General features: G+C 32.6%; 1 protein-coding gene across 1 annotated transcript; it reads right to left on the minus strand.

Moving 5' to 3' along the window:
* Positions 1–717: 717 nt before the first annotated feature.
* On the minus strand, positions 718–17965 carry LOC129225763 (translation initiation factor eIF-2B subunit delta-like). Its single transcript, XM_054860268.1, has 2 exons — positions 17860–17965; positions 718–3052 (listed from the first exon to the last, which is right to left on the minus strand). Exon 2 carries the CDS (start codon positions 3033–3035, stop codon positions 780–782), a length of 2256 nt encoding a protein of 751 aa, XP_054716243.1. The 5' UTR covers positions 3036–3052; positions 17860–17965; the 3' UTR covers positions 718–779.
* Between the last annotated feature and the right edge of the window lie 730 nt (positions 17966–18695).

Raw genomic sequence — 18695 nt, forward strand, 5'->3', positions numbered from 1 at the left:
TCAAATATCAATCAGTCCAGTAAAGGAACCCAATCAATCCATTGAATTATGACAGGCTGAAAAGAAATATCTTACAGAACCAAGCAAAAAAGGTTAACATTGATTCCATGTACTATTTTTTCAGATTTTAAATTTGAAGTTTGAATAGTAAATCTAATAAAATTCTTGTCACCTGAGGGGTCAGCTGACCCTTTGACCCTCCCCTGAATCCGCCCTTGTTTTCTTGTAATACATGCACAAGATATTCAGCTACCTTTTATGCTTTTAATCATTAGGCTTTTGAAGCTTTTAGGAGAAAGAAGGCTAAAAATGAATAATACGGACTAGATTTTGAGCTACACTAAAAAAAAAAAAAAACAGCTAACATGGTAACCACAAGTAATCATATCGTTGATCTTCATGTTAGTTGTCATGAGCACTCATAAGTTTCTGAATTTTTTCTTGGCAGCAGTGTAGTTACAATGAAAGGTTGAATCGAGTGTGTTAGAATGTTCTTTTTGTTGTATTTTGGAACAGGTCTCTTTTTGCTCAATTTTTACTTGTACATACATTCTAATGTTCAAATAAAGTTGTAACTTGTAATAGAATGTTGAATTGTCATTTTTTAAACTGAACTCAAATTGCTCTTCCAATTAAATAAGTTATTTGTTAGAGAGTTGAACATTAGTGCTGATTTTCATAAGTAAAAACTGCATGTTAACAACCTGAATATTAAAATTTATTCATTAATTTGGAAATAGTACTAAATGTTTTAAACACAATTACCATAACAGAAAATTTTATTCATGAAGCCCAGCATGTCGCACTCTCAAAACTACAGGCACAGATGTACAAGGAAGAACACCTTTCTCTGTTATCACCATAGATATCAAGTCAGGTGGTGTGACATCATATCGTAAATTTAGCACCTGCAATGAGGGTAAATCCTTCCAATTTAGCAGATTATTGTTTGGTACAAGATGAGAGTTGACTAGCTCCTCAGGTTCTCCAAGCTCATTATGAACAAAAGAATCTGTAAGAACACGTTCACAGAATTTGTACGTTTCACAGCAAACCAGTACGGGAACACTATAAGAAGACGCTACTAGCGCTACTTGCTTACAACCCAGTCGAGACATAACACAACCATTAGAAAGAAGAGCATGTGCTCCAATGATGACTTTGGACACTTCTTTCATCACATAAGAAAGGGCGGTTATTGAAACATAGGAGCAATGCAAGCCTCTCCTAACCAGACGCCGGAGCATTTCCAAACCTTCCATTTTAGGCCTTGAATCAACAACTATAACTTGGAACTTTTTGTCTTGGTCATAAGCCTTGCATAGCACATCCTTGACCAGAGAAGAATACGAGAACACCAAAATAATATCGCCATTAACAATTTTAGCAGATGCTGAATTGCCTATTGCTTCTTTAGCTAATAAAATCTCATCATTGACAAAGTTGTAAATAAAACTATTCAGATTTTCTTTAATTTTACATTCATCCGATTCTTTTGGTACATGATTTATTTGATGTTTCAAGAATTTAACTGCATTTATCATACTGACAGATAATGGTCTACAATTGTTGAGAAAGTTTAAGTAGGTTTGCAGTTTCGATTCCAAGTCACGAGAAAAATCTTTACCAGAGAGCGCGGTGTAGCCATTTATAACTTTACTAAAAGCAGCAAGTAGGGCTATACAACGGGCATTTGATCCACAAATAGTGCCTTTTGAGTATTGATAACCAACTTCTAAAATAGCAGGGTGAATTTTAGAATTTACATCACTGAGATTTTTAAATGACTTACATTGTGGGAGATGAGAAAAGAGACGCACTTTGCGTATAACATCTTTTTCAACCAAACACTTTGCTGTTTCATTTTCTGTTTCAGTTTTAGAAACTGATACATTATTTGCTGAGGAATCTATAGCTTCTTTTAAATTTTTAGCTTCAGGAATAGTTGGTGCTTTTTGTGATTCCTTATCAGTATTCTTAACTATCTTAGCAGCTCTTTGAGCTTCTTGTTTGGCACGTCTTTCAGCTTTTAATTGGGCCTTTGTCTTACCTTCTTCTGAAATATTTTCCGAATTTACAACATTAGATGAAGTAGCAGTTTGAAATTCATTGGAATTCAAGTGAGTTTTATCTTCTGAAACATCTTCCTTCAGTGAATTTAATTCGCTGTCTAAAGGTGTTTGTTGAATTTTACCAGAATCATTTGGTACTGGAAATATACGAACAGTATTACTCAATTGCATTTCAGACACCACGGCAGAAGGATTTTCTTTAACAGTATTATTTATTGATTTTTCACTCAGACTATTGACTCCATTTTGATGAACTTGGCCTTTATCTGTTGCAGAGCTATTATTAGCTCTGTTACCATTTGAAAAACTTTCATGGCTAACAACAAGAACAAGTGAATCACCACTTGCAGGCAGCTTTACATAGGTTGGTGAAGTATATGAATTATCTTCAGTAACACTGTCTTTTGTTTCTGTTGGTGCTTTGGTCTCTGATTGTTTCTTCTTTTTTTTCTTTTTCTTCTTTTTAGCAGTATTGACAGATGCATTTTCTTCATTATTTTTTGGTTCAGGTACAGAACCACAATCTGCTTTTTTAACCTTTGGCAGCTCATTCTCTTTTGATTCAGTAAGCTTTGAAACAGTAACACTAATTTCAGGGTGGTTAACTAATTCAATACGATTTTCATTGAAACTTAATAAATTGGCAGACTCCTTTTCTTTTGGAATTTCCTCAGAAACTTGTTTGGACTTTTTTTTCTTTTTCTTTTTTGAAGATGTTGAAGCAGGTACATCACTTTTCACCTCACATTTTGTCATGGTGACCTCGACGTCTTTAAACATGGCAGACATACCAACCTTCAGGGGCAAAATATCCGTAATACTAGGATTATCTTTTGAAACTTTATCTTCTTTAATACTATTATTAGTTTTTAAAGGAGCCGAAATATCTGAAGATGCATTTGGGTTTCCTGCAGGCTTCTTCTTCTTCTTTTTATTCTTTTTCACAGATTGAGAGTCTGCCATTTCTCGCTGCTCCTGCACTAAAAAGTAAATATAATTTAAAAAAAAAAACATTATAAAAATATGGTGCACAAAGAATTGATTAGAAAGTTTCGAATGTTTTAATGGTGAACTGCTAAAACTTGCAAAGCGAAATTTTATTGGCAGCCAAAGCAACATTTGAAAAAAAAATTGGATTTTACCAACTTGATTATTAGGACTCGACCGATGCATCGGCGCCGATGGTTCAACAATTTAGCCATCAGCATCAGCGGCCGATGCTAACTTGCAGGAAACATCGGCCCATCGGCCTTAAAAAACATCGAAAAGCCGATGGAACTGGCCGATGTTTTTGAAAAAAAAAAAATAGACCTCTGTTGTTTTAGTTTTTAATATAAAGTAAAGGGAGTTATTGTTTTCATATAAAATTGTTCACATAAATTTCAGCATGCATTTCTATTTTAGTCACCCCTGAAAGAGTTTTTAATACTGCAATCAGGTACCAAACAAGTTAATTTTTGCGTTGTTTCTTGCTGCTGGATGTACGTATGTATCTCTCATATGTCATAACTCAAAAATGGTAAGCTGTAGAAGGCTAAATTTTCGCATGTGGTGTGTGCGTACGTTCCAGTTGTGCACTTCCCTTTTTGTTTTCGATCGGGTGTTCTAAAAAGCCTATTTACTCATTTTTTGTGGCTATTGATTACTTATTTCAATGCAAAACTAATATAGCGTCTCAGACTGACGATCATTTGGTGATATATTGCCGAATTGGAAACTATGGAAACAAATATGAGATGGCGAAACTGGTTTTGTTTCATTTTATCAGATTCCCGTTTAACCGATGGTAATTTTTTAATTTTTCGATATTAGTAATATGAATCACAGTAATGAAGTCTTTTCTGTATCGCTTCGGCGGAACTACAAGTATGAGGCCCGGCAAAATACATTTTGGGGCCTATTTCTCTATCACAGAAATTGTAAAACATTTAGTATAAGCATTTTTGTAACTCCTATGGTGCCCCTATGGTTGTGGGGCGTCTCGCGCAATTGCAACATTTGCTATATTTTAAATCCGCCACTGAACGTCAAAATAAACTCGGGTGCAAGTTTTAAAAGGGTATTCTGCTTAATGTTTATAATTATTTTGAACTCTATTTTTTACGACTATTTTTTGTATTTCCGAGAACACTTGCGTGCCCCTCCTCCCACTCCCTCAATTTCTGAAATTAAACTCTAATTGCACTTCTGAATTGTTTAAAACTAACACCATTCATAAAATTTGAGACCTTTTTTCAAACTTTATCTATTGTTTAGGAAGAATTAAGAGCATTTATGTAAGAAATTGATTAAAGACATTTTGAATGGTGAGATAATCAAAAAGACTTTTGAATTTTTTCTTCGGAAGTGCTGAAGTAGATTCAGAAGTGCTTCCGAGGCGTTGGTGGTAGCGGTTCTGTACTAAAAAAATGAGGCCGAAGTTTATTGTTGTGAGTTACTCGAAAATCAGAGGGTGAACCCCTAACCCACCCCCGTCGTTTCAAGCATTTCTTAAATATTTAACGATTATTTATTTTGGTCAAGAAATGTCCTTTTATGCATTTCTTATACTTGTTTCACCTATATTTCGTAATGCGCCATCTTTTTTGCATCATTAATAGCGATTGATTTTTTTTCTCTCGTAAGTAACTATTTTTATGCATTTATATAAAATCAATGAATATGTTTTGTTTTCATCATATTTTTAATAATATGTTATAGAAAAGCTTCAAGGATTTTCTATTAAGCATTTTTTGAAATTTCAGAAAATTATTGTTACATTGAAAAAAATTAATTTGAACGTATGCAAGCATCAGATCAAGTAGTGTATGTATTCAGTTATTAACTTGGTGTAAATATTGAGTTTGTTTTTTTTTTAGTTGCGTTTTAAGGAACTCGCTCTTTTCATGGCTATTTCCTTTTTCCGCAAAATTTATGTCACTGTTATAGCTTTTATGAAGAATACAAACTTTTCTATTCATGAATTTTAAATAAGTATAAAAGTATTCCTATTATGATTTAATATTGTAATTTATCTGTTAACTGTTTTGCTTAATTTGATGACTAAAAATGTCTATGTGCAATCTTTCCACTTTAATTGCGTAATTTGTTGACGGTTTCATAGTTTTATTCTTACTATTTTTTTAATGATTAAGCAACATAATTTGATGTTTTTTTTAAACTACGCTTAGTGTACCTAAATCCATACATTATTACAATATTACTGAAATCTTAGTTATATGTTCAATCCAAAAAAAAAACAAATCAATTGGTTATTAAACAGTCTCTTTGTTTTTCTTCCTTTTTTTTGGCTGTTGTTCTTTGTCTTCCATTATACAGCAGTCAAAAAAGAAGAAGCATAACTACACCCTATACAGATTGTACGTAGTACCATCGAAAAGTTCGGGGGACAAACTGTACAAAACCTTACCCAGAATAGTTCACATTACCGAAGCACATTCACCTTCAAAAGGTCACCTTGAGGGACTATGTAATTCTGCCAGTGCTCATTTAACTTTTGGAAACAATCCTGGAAACCATTTTTCGCTACCTTCTGTGATGCAGCTTTATCTTCTCCTAACGGATGAAAACGGAGTCCATGCAAATGTTTTTTTGCTGAGAACAGGTAAAAGTCACACTGAGCTAAGTCCGACGAAACGTTACGTTATTTGTTTGTCATATCGGAGTATTGACCAATCGAACCGTGCATCCTCAACATGAAAGTCGCCTTCTTCCCCACGATGAAGTTAAAGCAATAGTGCAAGAGGCCTGACAGGAGGTTGCGATAAATGTCTTCCAGGAGTCCTTCTAAAAGCTATACGAACGTTGGCAGAAGTGCAGTCGTTCAAGATGACTATTTTGTAGATAAATGTACTTCGATAACGTGAACTATTCAGGACTAGGTGCATATGAGTTTTCAACGTACTATTTCTTAATGTTTTTGAGTGACGCAAGTTTACGCGCATGCAGACATAACAAGAAAATTTGCGATAATTAACTAAGGAGGCGTTCAAAATGGATATTTAAGTCATCTATATGTTCTTAGGTACATATGCATATACAGATGTGCTGAAAAAACTAGTGAAGATTCAATTGGGTGATCCTAAAATAGAAATTTAAGCCGAAATCTGATTTTTTTTTTCTTTTTGTGATTTCAATTTTTTATTCGTAGAAAGTAAGTAAAGTGAAATGAATCAATGATCCTTTAAATCCCTGACAATCTTATCAATTTATTTCTGATAGATTTTTTTTTTGCCATCGGCCAACGCCATCGGCCACCTTTGAACAATCGGCATCGGCTCATCGCAGGGTTGGCCGGATTGGACCCAATGGGTTTTTTTGAAAAAACCCATTTAAAAAAACCCCATTATTTAGCCCACTTTTGGGTTTTTTAAAATTTTTTGAGAAGTTTTTTAAAAAAGTAATTAATTTAAATACTTTTACAATTCTAACTTCTATTTTATTTGTTCTTCACCACAGACAATGGACATAAAAAATGAATTTTGAACTTTAATAGTATTTCTTAAGTCTTAACAGCATTAAAAATACTTCAAAGATTTAAAAAATATATATTTAACTTTTATCTTTAACTGGTCAATAAATAACTCAAATTATCTTGACTAAGTCCTGTCACGTCTGGTTTTCTCAATATTTGTAGATTGTACAGAGGAAACTACTCTAGCTAAAAGGCTTTCATGTGAATTATTTTCTGCAACCCGACACGTCACAAATTTCGAATTAACAAGTTATATTTTTTTTAGAAATTAACAGGTTTTACAAATGGTCGGACAGAAAACAGAATAGGATGTACAGTATTTTCATTATCTTACAAAAAAATTTAAATATTTCTTAATCTGTACACAGAAATAGAAAAACAGGCAACATAAAATTCAAAGAAATGTCTTGATTAAGCTGGAATTCAGTAAATAGGGGTTTAAACTACTTGAGGTTCTACAGTAGTTTTGCATAAAAAAATGAAATACAATAAAGTAAAATGCAAAAAAAAAAAAAAGTAGTAATTAAAAACGAACAATAGATTTTATCACTCAAGAAGTAATTTTGCCTTAACTGTTGGTAATCATGGAAACTAAAAAATCTGAAACTTCACCATTCTTGGGTTTCGTCGTCTTTCATACTCTTCTTCAGAAAACGCTGAATTTTAACTAGTTTTCCAGCTTTTTTTACCCCAAGACAATTCTTGTGCTTTGTTCGTATACTTACGCTACAATATGCTACAAGTACCCTACATTTTCCCTAAAAAAAGACAAAAAACCCCACATTTCTTTTAAAAAACCCAGCTTTAGTTGGGTTTTATTTAAAAAAACCCAAAAAACCCTGGGTCCATGGGCTTTTTTTAAAAAACCTGGGTTTTTTGCCAACCCTGGCTCATCGGCCAAAAAATGCCATCGGTCGAGCCCTATTGATTATATTACTGTGCCTATGTGTGTATCCCATAACCTAGTTATATAAATATAATTTCATTTTATTACGTAAGATCAACTTACGAATGGCTTTGTGAGTAATTTCAACTGATATAAAGTAGGTAAATATCAAAATATTACAAATTAAAAAGATCAAAGATCTTACAAATCTGACGCCAGGATGCCCACACCATTATATAAAGTAAAAATTTAAACATTTTCATAGAAAGAAATTTAGTTGAATGTTTATTGGTATAGAGGTATATTGACTGAATATTAAGTTTAGCAAAAAACTTCGAATACAGTATGCTGGGGTTTACTAAGTCTTGTAGAACACCTTAATTTTTAACTGTGGAATACTTATTCCCCTCTTACTTGCATAGTAGTCAACATTCTTCTTACCAGCAAGGGCGCCCATATGCAAAATTTTAAGGGGGGGGGGCTCAGATATTTTCCCCATGGTTTAGCAGGATATTTTCCTTACAGAAACCGATTTCAGTACAGGTTAGAGTTATTAAAGTTTGACATTTTTAATAAATTATTGATTAATGGCTGGAGAAGAAATGTTTTTACATTTTTGCAAAGAAAAAAGTACTAAAAGCAAGGAAGTTTCAATTTCTAAGGGGGGGGGGCTTGAGCCCCCTCTTGCCCCCCTATATGGGCGCTTCTGCTTACCAGAGAACCACATGACTTCAGTAACCATGAAAAAAGTTCAAAATGGTTGCATTTGAAAGAGCATATTTAGACATTTTTTTGTCTCAAGAACTGTGTGTCCTCGATCCCTCATTTTCGAGATATGGGGTCTTAAAGTCTGCCGAAATCTTAAGAAAAGTCAGCAAATTTAAAGACTTGGCAAGAAACTTAAACCACACACGCTATTTGATTGTCTGTATCTTCCAAGGCATCTGGGTCATCCTTCAAAAAGTAACTTTTCTGTCACACGCCTTTTACAGTAAAAACGTTAAGGATCAATTCATTTAACAATGATTTTTACTTTCATCAAAAATATATCTATTTAATCCTGCCAGCAATTTTTTAATAATAATTTTTATTTTAGTACATTTTTGGTTCACAACATGTGAATTCTCACCTCCGTGGCATGTCACACACCTTGTGTGACTGTTTGTTGTTTAATTACTTGTTTAATTAAAACAAAGGTATATACTTATTTATTATTCCTTTCACAAGTGTCTCAAATACTAATTGCTTAAGTATATTTAATTTTTTAATATTGTGTTTTAGTTCGTTTTATGAGGACAAGGAGTCATGTCACACAATAAATTCTCACCTCCATTCCTCCATTACCTAAACACAAAATGCCAGACCTCATTAACAGGTGGCAGTAATGACATCAAATTTTATTTTCCATGATACAGGGATGTAAATTAATGTAAAAAGGAAGTGAACATGTTTTCATATATGCTTAACATCTGCAGATTGTAGCAACGAAAGGAAAAAAAAAAAAACCCTGAAAAATGTATCTATTAGGACTAGATTAATGAAAAATTCCTCACCTCTGTAAGTCTTACCTCAGTGACAGACCTTATCAAAGTCATTATTTCTGAGATGAAAATAAATGATGGAGGGGAAATACATCAATAACAGGCATTCTACCAAAATTATACATTGCCAGTTTATCCTCAAATTTAGGACTACTTTTTAACATACATTTGAAACTACTAATCAAGCCATACTTTAATTAAGAGAGCTTTATATTATATTCCCATTAATCATTAAAATAGCTGATTGTTTGCATAATTAACAAAATTACAACTTTGATATTAAATTGGCCTCGATTTTTAAATATTAAAAGTTTTCCTTTTTTTTTATTTCCATGAAGAAGGCATTTTCAAAAATTCTTTTATGAATAAAATAATTGGAACTTAGCTGGGCCATTGTTTATGGTTACTTCTAGCAGGTAACACTTTCATGTAAGAATAAAAAAATGAAACAAAAGGTTTAGAAATTGAAAAATATTTGTGTTCAAAAGCTATGTTTTCTGGAGAATGACCCATCTCATTTCTATTTTGGGTCATCTGCAAATCGCGTGAAAGATGTTTTGCTTCAATACTTTACTTGTGTTTGTGCTAAATTAAAGAATCGCCATCAAGCTCATGAAGTGGAAAGAAGATAGCTTTATTCAGAGAACGAAAACTTTAAAACAAAATTAAACGTAAATTTTATAATTTCATTCGTGATAATAATACATTTCAGAATATTACTGTATTTTAAGTGTGTTAAGTGAATTAATAATGAAATATGTTGTAAGTATTTCTTAATAATCTGGGAGAGTTACAATGAATAAGTACAAAAAATAGGGTAATTTGAGCTCATACAGTATATCTATATACATAAAGGTGACTGTGTTTCTTTTATTTGTTTGTACCCGATGGCCAGAAGACCCTATAGAACCTACAGCCCTGAAACTTGGCACAAAATTCGAAGGTAACCTGTGTAAGTTGACCACTTGCAGTGCAGTACTTAGGTGGTCAGGGGGTCATGGCACACTAACGAGGTACGGGAAGATATACCGTATCTCACGGTGAGCAAGACCCACACATTAAGGGGTAAACTCCCAGCTGGGTTGACGCCCAGCACGGGGACCTTCCCCGGCGCAATAAGCATCAAGCGCGTCCGTAGCATGATACGACTATCGACCGCCGCACCCAGCCGTGCGGGGGGCCCGCTACGCGGACCCCCCGGGCGGTGGAACCTAAGGCCTACGGCTAAGAGGTGGGGTGCGTGCGGAGAAAAGTACTTAGGTGGTCAACTTATAAAGGGAATAATGATTTTTTTTTTTGTCATTTCTTGCACCATGTATTCATCTTTTGAATAATTGACACTTACTCTTTCCATTCAACTCACTTTCATTGTTTAACATTACTTTGAAACAATAATTTAAAATGTTATTCAAATATTTTTACAGGTTATTTTCTCAGAATGACGTATAATGTGTTATGTAAATTTAAAATTCCAGTAAATTGATCAAAAAACAAAAATCATTGTTCATAAAAAGTTATTTGATATTAATAGTTCCTAAAAATTCATAGCTAGTAAAAAAAAAAAAAAATTTTTTTTTCGCTTTTTTTTTTCTCCTACACATTTAATACATTTATAACATGATGATCTATTTTTCAACAAAATAACTCCTTATTGAAGTTTGGCGTACTTATTAGACACTAGTTTTGGAAATTCCACATGTGTCAGCTAATTTTCTCTGCAGGGTGGCGACAGGAACTGTGAAAAAAAGTTCCCTGACTTTTCCCTGATTTCGTTCACCAAATTTCCCTGATTTATGTTACCAATGATAATGGTTTTCTTTCTTTGCTTTACTTGAAATCCTTTGTATGTTTGTATAAAATGCAGTGTTTTAAACGTTTTAAGTTATGTAAAGTTGTAGAACTAAAGAGAAAATTACAAAAAAAAAAAAAAAAAAAAAACTTTACTTCCAGAAACTACTTAGCATAAGAATTTAAGAAACTATTAAAATTACTTTTAAAAACATGTGTATTTATGATAGTTCAAAATAATTTCAATTACTTTTTAGTTCTAAGTTTTCAAACAGTATAATAATTGTTGCAAGAATAACAAGTAATAGTGAAAGAATAGAATTAATATAATTATTCTTATATAACTAATTGACATATTTATGCAAAACAGATGAAACCATTTGACAACCATTCATAGGGAGCTTTTCTCTAATCAAGGACATAGGTTTTAATGAATGAATACAGCATTTTTAACAATAAAAAAATAAAGATATTTTCTTAAGTACACAAGTTAACTCTATTTCAAATGATTTCAGTATGTAACCAGAAAAAATCTTAGATTGCTTTTGTAACAAACAACTTTGAAATGCAAGGGGGAAAAAAGGAAAAAAAAAGCAATTAGTTAATTTCAAAATATATAAAAGAAGAATACAACTTGGTTATAAAATTAAAGAATCACTAAAGTCTGAAGAAAAGAAAACCTTTATAATCTGAGGTGACAACAAATAGTATAACGGCAAAAAACAAAGCTTTTTTAATTGAAAGTTCAATTTTAGCAATGAAATTAAAAATGCGAAGAAGTAATAACTTTTAAGCTTTTATAGTATTAATTCAAAAACCAAAGATTTCTTCTTGAAATGTGATTATAGTACGCTAATTACTTCGAGACAATGGAATAAAGGCAAAGGAGCTAAGGCATAATTGAAGGCTTCCTCTTTGCCTGTATGGTTGTTTATTTTACGTAACATTGAAAGCGTAAAAAGAAATTTCAAGCTAGGTAAAATAAACAACCTAACAGACACAAAAGCAATCTTAAGAAGTTCATCCTGTGGTTAATAAGTAAAATTCAATACTTTGACGTTGAGGAAAAAAGATGCACAAATATGCAGCAGTGTATAATCGCACCTCATTAATTTTATTTTTATTATTATTTTTTTTTCTTGAACAGATAATTCGGCGGAAAATGCGTAGGGAATTAAGAGTACTTAATTTTGTAAAGCAAAAAAAAAAAAAATTTTTCTTCAAAAAATCAATTTTCCCTGATTTTTTGTTATTTTTTCAAAATTCCCTGATATTTCCCTGACTTTTCCCTGATTAATAAAGTTCCCTGACTTTTCCCTGATCTGTCGCCACCCTGCTCTGGATTTCTCCCTTTTCAATTAATTGTAATATTTCATACTTTTTATCAATCTCAAGTTCAACTAACTTTCTTTTTGAAGCCATTTTATGTAAAACTATAACACAAAGAGCAACAAGCTGGACTCTCATAGCTTTAAAAGGCAGTTGAAAATGAATGGCCTATTTCTTAATCCCTTGCACCAGAAATACTGCAATGCAAGTAACTTTTACTTTAGTACAATTCCAGTGTTGCCACAAAATATTGCAACTGGAAAAAAATACTTTGTACTTTTCTACTGACACATGTTTTCATTGAACAGAGAGTACAAAAGGTAATCTGAAATAGAACAACAAAAGAAAAACAAGTTTGGAGAATAAAAGGGTTCTTAGTAGTTTGCCAATGTGGTTAAACTTACAAGCAGGTTTAGTTATGCTGCTGTTTTATTTAGTTGGTAAAATGCTGGTCTGGCATCAAAAATATTCTTAGAAAGCTATAAAAAAATTAGTAATAAAATAATTTGCTAAATTAAGTTTTAAAAAATAAACCAAGTGGTCAACTTAGAAAGGGTTTTTTTACAATACTCCAAACCAAATTTGGGGTACATTAGTGGTCAAGATAGACAGGTGGTCAAGATAGAAAGGTGGCCAAGTTACAGAGGTTTTCCTTCATTATACAAGATAGGATTAATTCGGTTCCTGACAAAAGTGGTCAACATAGACAGGTGGTCAACTTTACAGGTTTTACTGTACTCCGGGGGTTTGCACCTTGAAGCCCGAATTCTAAATTTCTAATTAGTTTTTCATAATTAACTAATTAGCTGAAATTTCACGTTTTTTGCCTAGTTAGGGGTAAAAAATCCCCCCCCCCCCCCCAACCCATAACATTATATGTCGTTGGAAAAAGTTTTCCTTTCTGAACAATATGATGTTTGTTTCGTTTCTCTCAATTAATTAGAACAAGATATATAAGCGATTCTAATTGAGCCAATTTTCAAGGCTAAACTTGATTTTTGTTTCTGCAGTGATGTCATCTTCGGTATACGGTTACGTTTGAATAGTAGAATCAACTCTGTGGATTCTTGATTTGGTTATTGCGCTGTTGTCATTTTTGTTAAATTCATTGTGCAAATGTTAATTGATTTTCTTTTTAATTTGAAAATCGCTTGGTGAATTTGGCGATAAACAATGGAGTTGCGGATTATTTGTTTACTCCGCATATAGGTTTTTAAAGGGTATTCACGCATTTTAGTTTAAAAATATGATTACTGATTATTTGACATCAGAAAGGGGGGGGGAGAGGTTTTTTTTTTTAATTCTAGAGATTTTTTTTCCTTTTCTCAAACGTTAGCTTTTATATAGTTAAATTTTTCATACAGGGTGCGGGATTTCCTTTTTGTCCTAGATGTACCGTGCTTTTTAATCGCAATTGCTTAACGGTCAGTTCGTTTTGATCGCTAATTGGGTGGGTAACTGCAGCATGGTCGCTTCCACCGTACGTTTCGCTGTATCTATTTTATGTTATATATTTGAATACGGCAATTTTGGAGTAAAAAGGGGAATGACACAAAACGCAACTGGAAATAGGCATAGAAAATACAAAAAAGATAGATGTTCATTAATTAATACCGTTGCCAAATTTATTTAAACAGCTGCCATAGGCGGCGAGCTTGGCGTAAAAACAGGGGGAGGGGCGTGGATTTTTTTTATTCAACGGACTTCCTTTAAATTCTTAGCACGGGCATCGCCATGCGGGTACAGCTAGTAGATAATAAATTGGATAGTCTTTGATGTTGAAATAAAATAGTCATGGATTATGGTATCATTTCTCTTTTTTAAAGTTATTATAAGTACATGAATTTTTATTGTTTGACCATTGTGAGGAAAATTATTTATTTTTAATTTAAAATGGAAAGAAAAATTAAATTCAAAAGTGAAAACAATGAATAGTAAATCATAAATAATTTTTCGATAATTTCGAAACTTAATATGCATTTCAAAATATTTGATTCAGAAAGTACATCTTGAATAGATGAAATAGATATTTGTATTCTTAAAAACAATTAATATAGTCGAGGTTCGTTAATAACACCTGTCGTCCGAACAAAACCTGTCACTATAGCTAAAAGTGGTTATAACGTAAATGTACAACATATTGCATGTTATTTATTCATTTTTTAAAATGCAGGAATAACTTTTACAAGTTTTGTTTCAATCAAACTACAATCAGCTATTCATTTTCAGATAAGTGCACCACAATACTCGGGCATGATATAATATGTCTGGTATAAGTCTGGGTTATTAAAAACTCAACCAACACCATTTCAAACACATTACAGCAATTTTGCTTTTTGGAGTAGTTTGATCAGTGCAATATATGTAGGCAGACTTAAATTAATGAAATGTTCCTGGTGCCACAAATTTCTATCTTTTAAGCATTATTTTGTTCAGTACCTATCATATTTGTCAGAGTCAGTAACATATTTTTTTCTTTTCAACAGGCTTCTATCCTTTTTATTTTCTTTTTCTCTTATTTGTATTTAACATAATTCTGCTAATTAAAGTTTTTTCAATGAGTTTTTTCTTAATTTATATTGCTTTAAGTATACAAATTAACTTTTCACAGAGTCTAAAAGAAATACTCTTAATCAATACTTATAAAAACTAGAGACGTACCGAGTACTCGGTAACTACTCGGTACTCCGCCTACTCAGCCAATTTGCCGAGTACCCGGTACTCGGCCAAATTTTGATCAGATACTCGGCCAATACCGAGTAGTTGCAAAAAATTGAATATTGTCCAAGACAGATATTAAAATTTATAAAAAAAGTGCAAGCATATATAATATTCTGCAATCATTTAGTAGTCAGTTTGAGAGAATGATGAAGTTTGTAATGCTTCAATGGAATAAATCTCTATTTAATGTCCCCAAAGTAAAAAAAACTTATTTATTAAAAATTGTGCAAAAAAAGTAAATATGGAAAATATGGAATTTTTATATTAAAAATGGATTTTTGCTACAAACAAAAATTAGTTATAAGAATTATAAAAATACCTTTGCTTAAAAATAAAAGGAAATAAAACAACGTTAAAAGCACAGTGCAGACACGTGTTATAGCATTACAGGGAATTCCTTCTTCAATGCACAAAATGGGAGCTCGTGGCTTTAAAGGCATCCGACAAAAGTCGGATTCTTTTGTCAAATGTCTTTACATTCTTTAGCTCACATTTTATGCACTGAAAAAGACGTTCCTTGTAACGCAGAAACATATGTCTGCAGTGTTCCTGCACATTTGTTTTATTTGCTTTTAAAAATTATTTATATTTGGTAGACTAGAACTATAATTGGTATAATTTGTTTTAATTCCAACTTGATTCATACCTTTAATTTATTTTTTATTTTAAAAATAATTTTTTTGTAAAATTTTTGACTCATAAACAAAATTTTTTAAAGAATGCGTAATTGAATTTCAGCAGGAATTTAGTTTTAAAAACTATTATAAATACAAGGAGGTCTATACAACTATTCTAATCAGGGTTGGCAAAAACCCAGGTTTTTTTAAAAAAGCCCATGGACCCAGGGTTTTTTTAAATAAAACCCCAAAAAAACCCAACTAAAGTTGGGTTTTTTAAAAGAAATGTGGGTTTTTTTGTCTTTTTTTAGGGAAAATGTTGGGTACTTGTAGCATATTGTAGCGTAAGTATATGGACAAAGTGCAAAAATTGTCTTCGGGGGAAAAAAAGCTGGAAAACTAGTTAAAATTCAGCATTTTCTGAAGAAAAGTATGAAATACGAAAAAATCTAAGTATGGTGAAGTTTCAGATTTTTTAATTTTCATTATTACCAACAGTTAAGGCAAAGTTACTTCTCGAGTGATAAAATCTATTGTTCGTTTTTAATTACTACGTTTTTTTTTTTTTTTTTTGCATTTTACTTTATTGTATTTATTTTGTTATGCAAAACTACTGTAGAACCTCAAGTAGTTTAAATCCCTTTTTACTGAATTCCAGCTTAATCAAGAAATTTCTTTGAATTTTATGCTGCCTGTTTTTCTATTTCTGTGTACAGAGTTAGAAATATTCAACTTTTTCGTAAGATAATGAAAATACTGTACCTGTTCTGTCGACCGTTTGAAAAATCTGTTTATTTCTAAAAAATATACCTTGTGTTTATTCGAGATTTGTGATGTGTTGGTTAGCAGAAAATAATTCACATGAAAGCCTTTTAACTAGATTAGTTTCCTCTGTACACATATTGAGAAAATCAGACGTGACAGGACTTGATCGAGTTAATTTGAGTTATTTATTGACCAGTTAAAGAAAAAAGTTAAATACATTTATTTAAAATCTTTGAAGTATTTTTTTAATGCCGTTAAGAGTCAAGAAATACTATTAAAGTTCAAAATTCATTTTTTATGTTCATTGTCTGCGGTGAAGAACAAATAAGAAAGAAGTTTAAATTGTGAAAGTATTTAAATTAATTATTTAAAAAAAAATTCTCAGAAAATTTAAAAAAACCCAAAAGTGGGCTAAATAATGGGTTTTTTTAAATGGGTTTTTTCAAAAAAAACCATTGGGTCCAACCTAATTGGGTCCAATTCGGCCAACCCTGATTCTAATAAGTTCAAAATTCAGCACATGTGTGTCGGTGGTTCTTCTTTAAACATAATTGGTACTTGGTAACTCGGCCGAGTAGTAGTGAAAGGCCGAGTACTCGCTAACTCGGTACTCGGCCGAGTAATGAAAGGATGAGTACTCGGTACTCAGTCAAAGTGCTACTCAGTACGTCTCTTAATTCTCACAGATACTTTTCTTACGTTCTTAAAATTTACTCATTTTTGTGGCTACTAATTCATTCATTTCTTAAGAAAAAAAGAAGTAAAAATCAAACGTGATGTAGAAATTTGAAGGAAGATCGATAATTGCGGCAGTTTCGAATCCTTGCCCGAATCAGAAAAATGGGTCGGCACTTTTAGCATTTGTACTTTGTCCAACCATTCTGTAAAGGTCCCTGCCAGATTTCTCCAATAGGGCCCCGCATGTGTTAAGGCCAGCTCTGTTCAGAGGAGGTCACTATCGGAAGGGGTGTGGGGGTCAAAAAGCAAAATTTGTGTTTGGTGTCTGGAAAGAATTTTTTTAAATATAAGTCGCCAAATTCAATCTTAGTCAAAATTTTGTAGCTGAAGGAGAAGTTATGACCTCTTCCCACTATGGATCTGCTCCTGGCATGATTCATCACCTATAGTTTTGTACACAATTTGATTCTTGTCATGTTGACAGCAGAATACACTATACACTGTTAATGGTTTGTCCCTGCAGCCTGCAGCAAAACTTTAAAATATTCCAGTTTTTTTTCAATCACGTTGATATTAAAAAAATGTTATACTTAATTAGGCTCCAAGAGTAAAAATAATTTTTCTGCGAATACTTTTGGATTTGTGGATTGTTCAACCATTACAAACACAATTTTTCTCCTAAAACATGTGCCAAATTTTGTTTAAACCTTATTATTATTTTTTTTTTCAAATACATAGAAGTTAGAGATTTAGTTGTATGGTTAAAAACGTGTTTTGATGGTGTATCTTTCCTTTAAAAATCATTCAAAACACTAACAGGTGAAAAATGATATTTCACAATAAAATACAAGCTAAAAATATTGAAAGTTAAACACACAAAATATTTTACACAAACTACAACAGAAAGAAAACCTACATAATAGGACATAAATTTAAAAGCATAAAAATCAAAACTGGACGAAAAAAAAATTAAAAAAAAGTTAAATACCTAAACCATAAGGAGTCTCGTTTCGATGATTTCGTGGGATTTTGCTGTTCGGTTTAGATACTGAGCAGTGAGCAAGCAAAGAGCGCGAATCTTCACACCGATGGCCGATGGGAGAGATTATAAAAGCGCCGCCAAATAGATTCTTCACATGGTTGCTGAAAAACTCATGGTGGGAGGAAAAACGTGTAAGGGTTGTATTTATTGGCTCGTTCGTAACATTTGGCAACAATTCTCACCGTTAATCGGAAAAAAAAAAAAAAAATCATAAAGCTTTCCTTTAATGCACTTTTTTACATTTTCCAGATTTACAAAAATAGCAAGTACAGTATTTTTGAATGTACATTTTCTTGAGAAGTTTTTAAAAGTATCTTTGCGTGGGTATACGCCCAAAATGTCGCGGCTAAAATGTCGCGGGACAAAATGTCGCGGCCAAAATGTCGACGGCCCAAAATGTCGCCGGCCCAAAATGTCGTCAGTCCAAAATGTCGCCGGTCCACAATGTCGCCGGCCCGAAATATCGCCAGTCCAAAATGTCGCCGGTCCAAAATGTCGCCTGTACAAAATGTCGCCGGCCCAAAATGTCGCCGGTCCAAAATGTCGCCGGTCCACAATGTCGCCGGCCCAAAATGTCGCCAGTCCAAAATGTCGCCGGTCCAAAATGTCGCCGGTCCAAAATGTCGCCGTCCCAAAATGTCGCCGGTCCAAAATGTCGCCGGCCTAAAATTCGCTAGTTCAATTTGTACGAAAAATTTAAATGTACGTCGATGCTTTCCAGCATAAAAGTTGCGAAAGAATATTAATTGCCTTTCAAAGTAAGTTCCTTCAAAAATTCCAAA

Source organism: Uloborus diversus, chromosome 7 (genome assembly GCF_026930045.1).
Source record: "Uloborus diversus isolate 005 chromosome 7, Udiv.v.3.1, whole genome shotgun sequence".
Taxonomy (NCBI): domain Eukaryota; kingdom Metazoa; phylum Arthropoda; class Arachnida; order Araneae; family Uloboridae; genus Uloborus; species Uloborus diversus.

What these genes read in the sequence shown, in the direction of transcription:
- LOC129225763 (XM_054860268.1), bottom strand. Translation starts at nt 3,035, where the DNA reads ATGGCAGACTCTCAATCTGTGAAAAAGAATAAAAAGAAGAAGAAGAAG.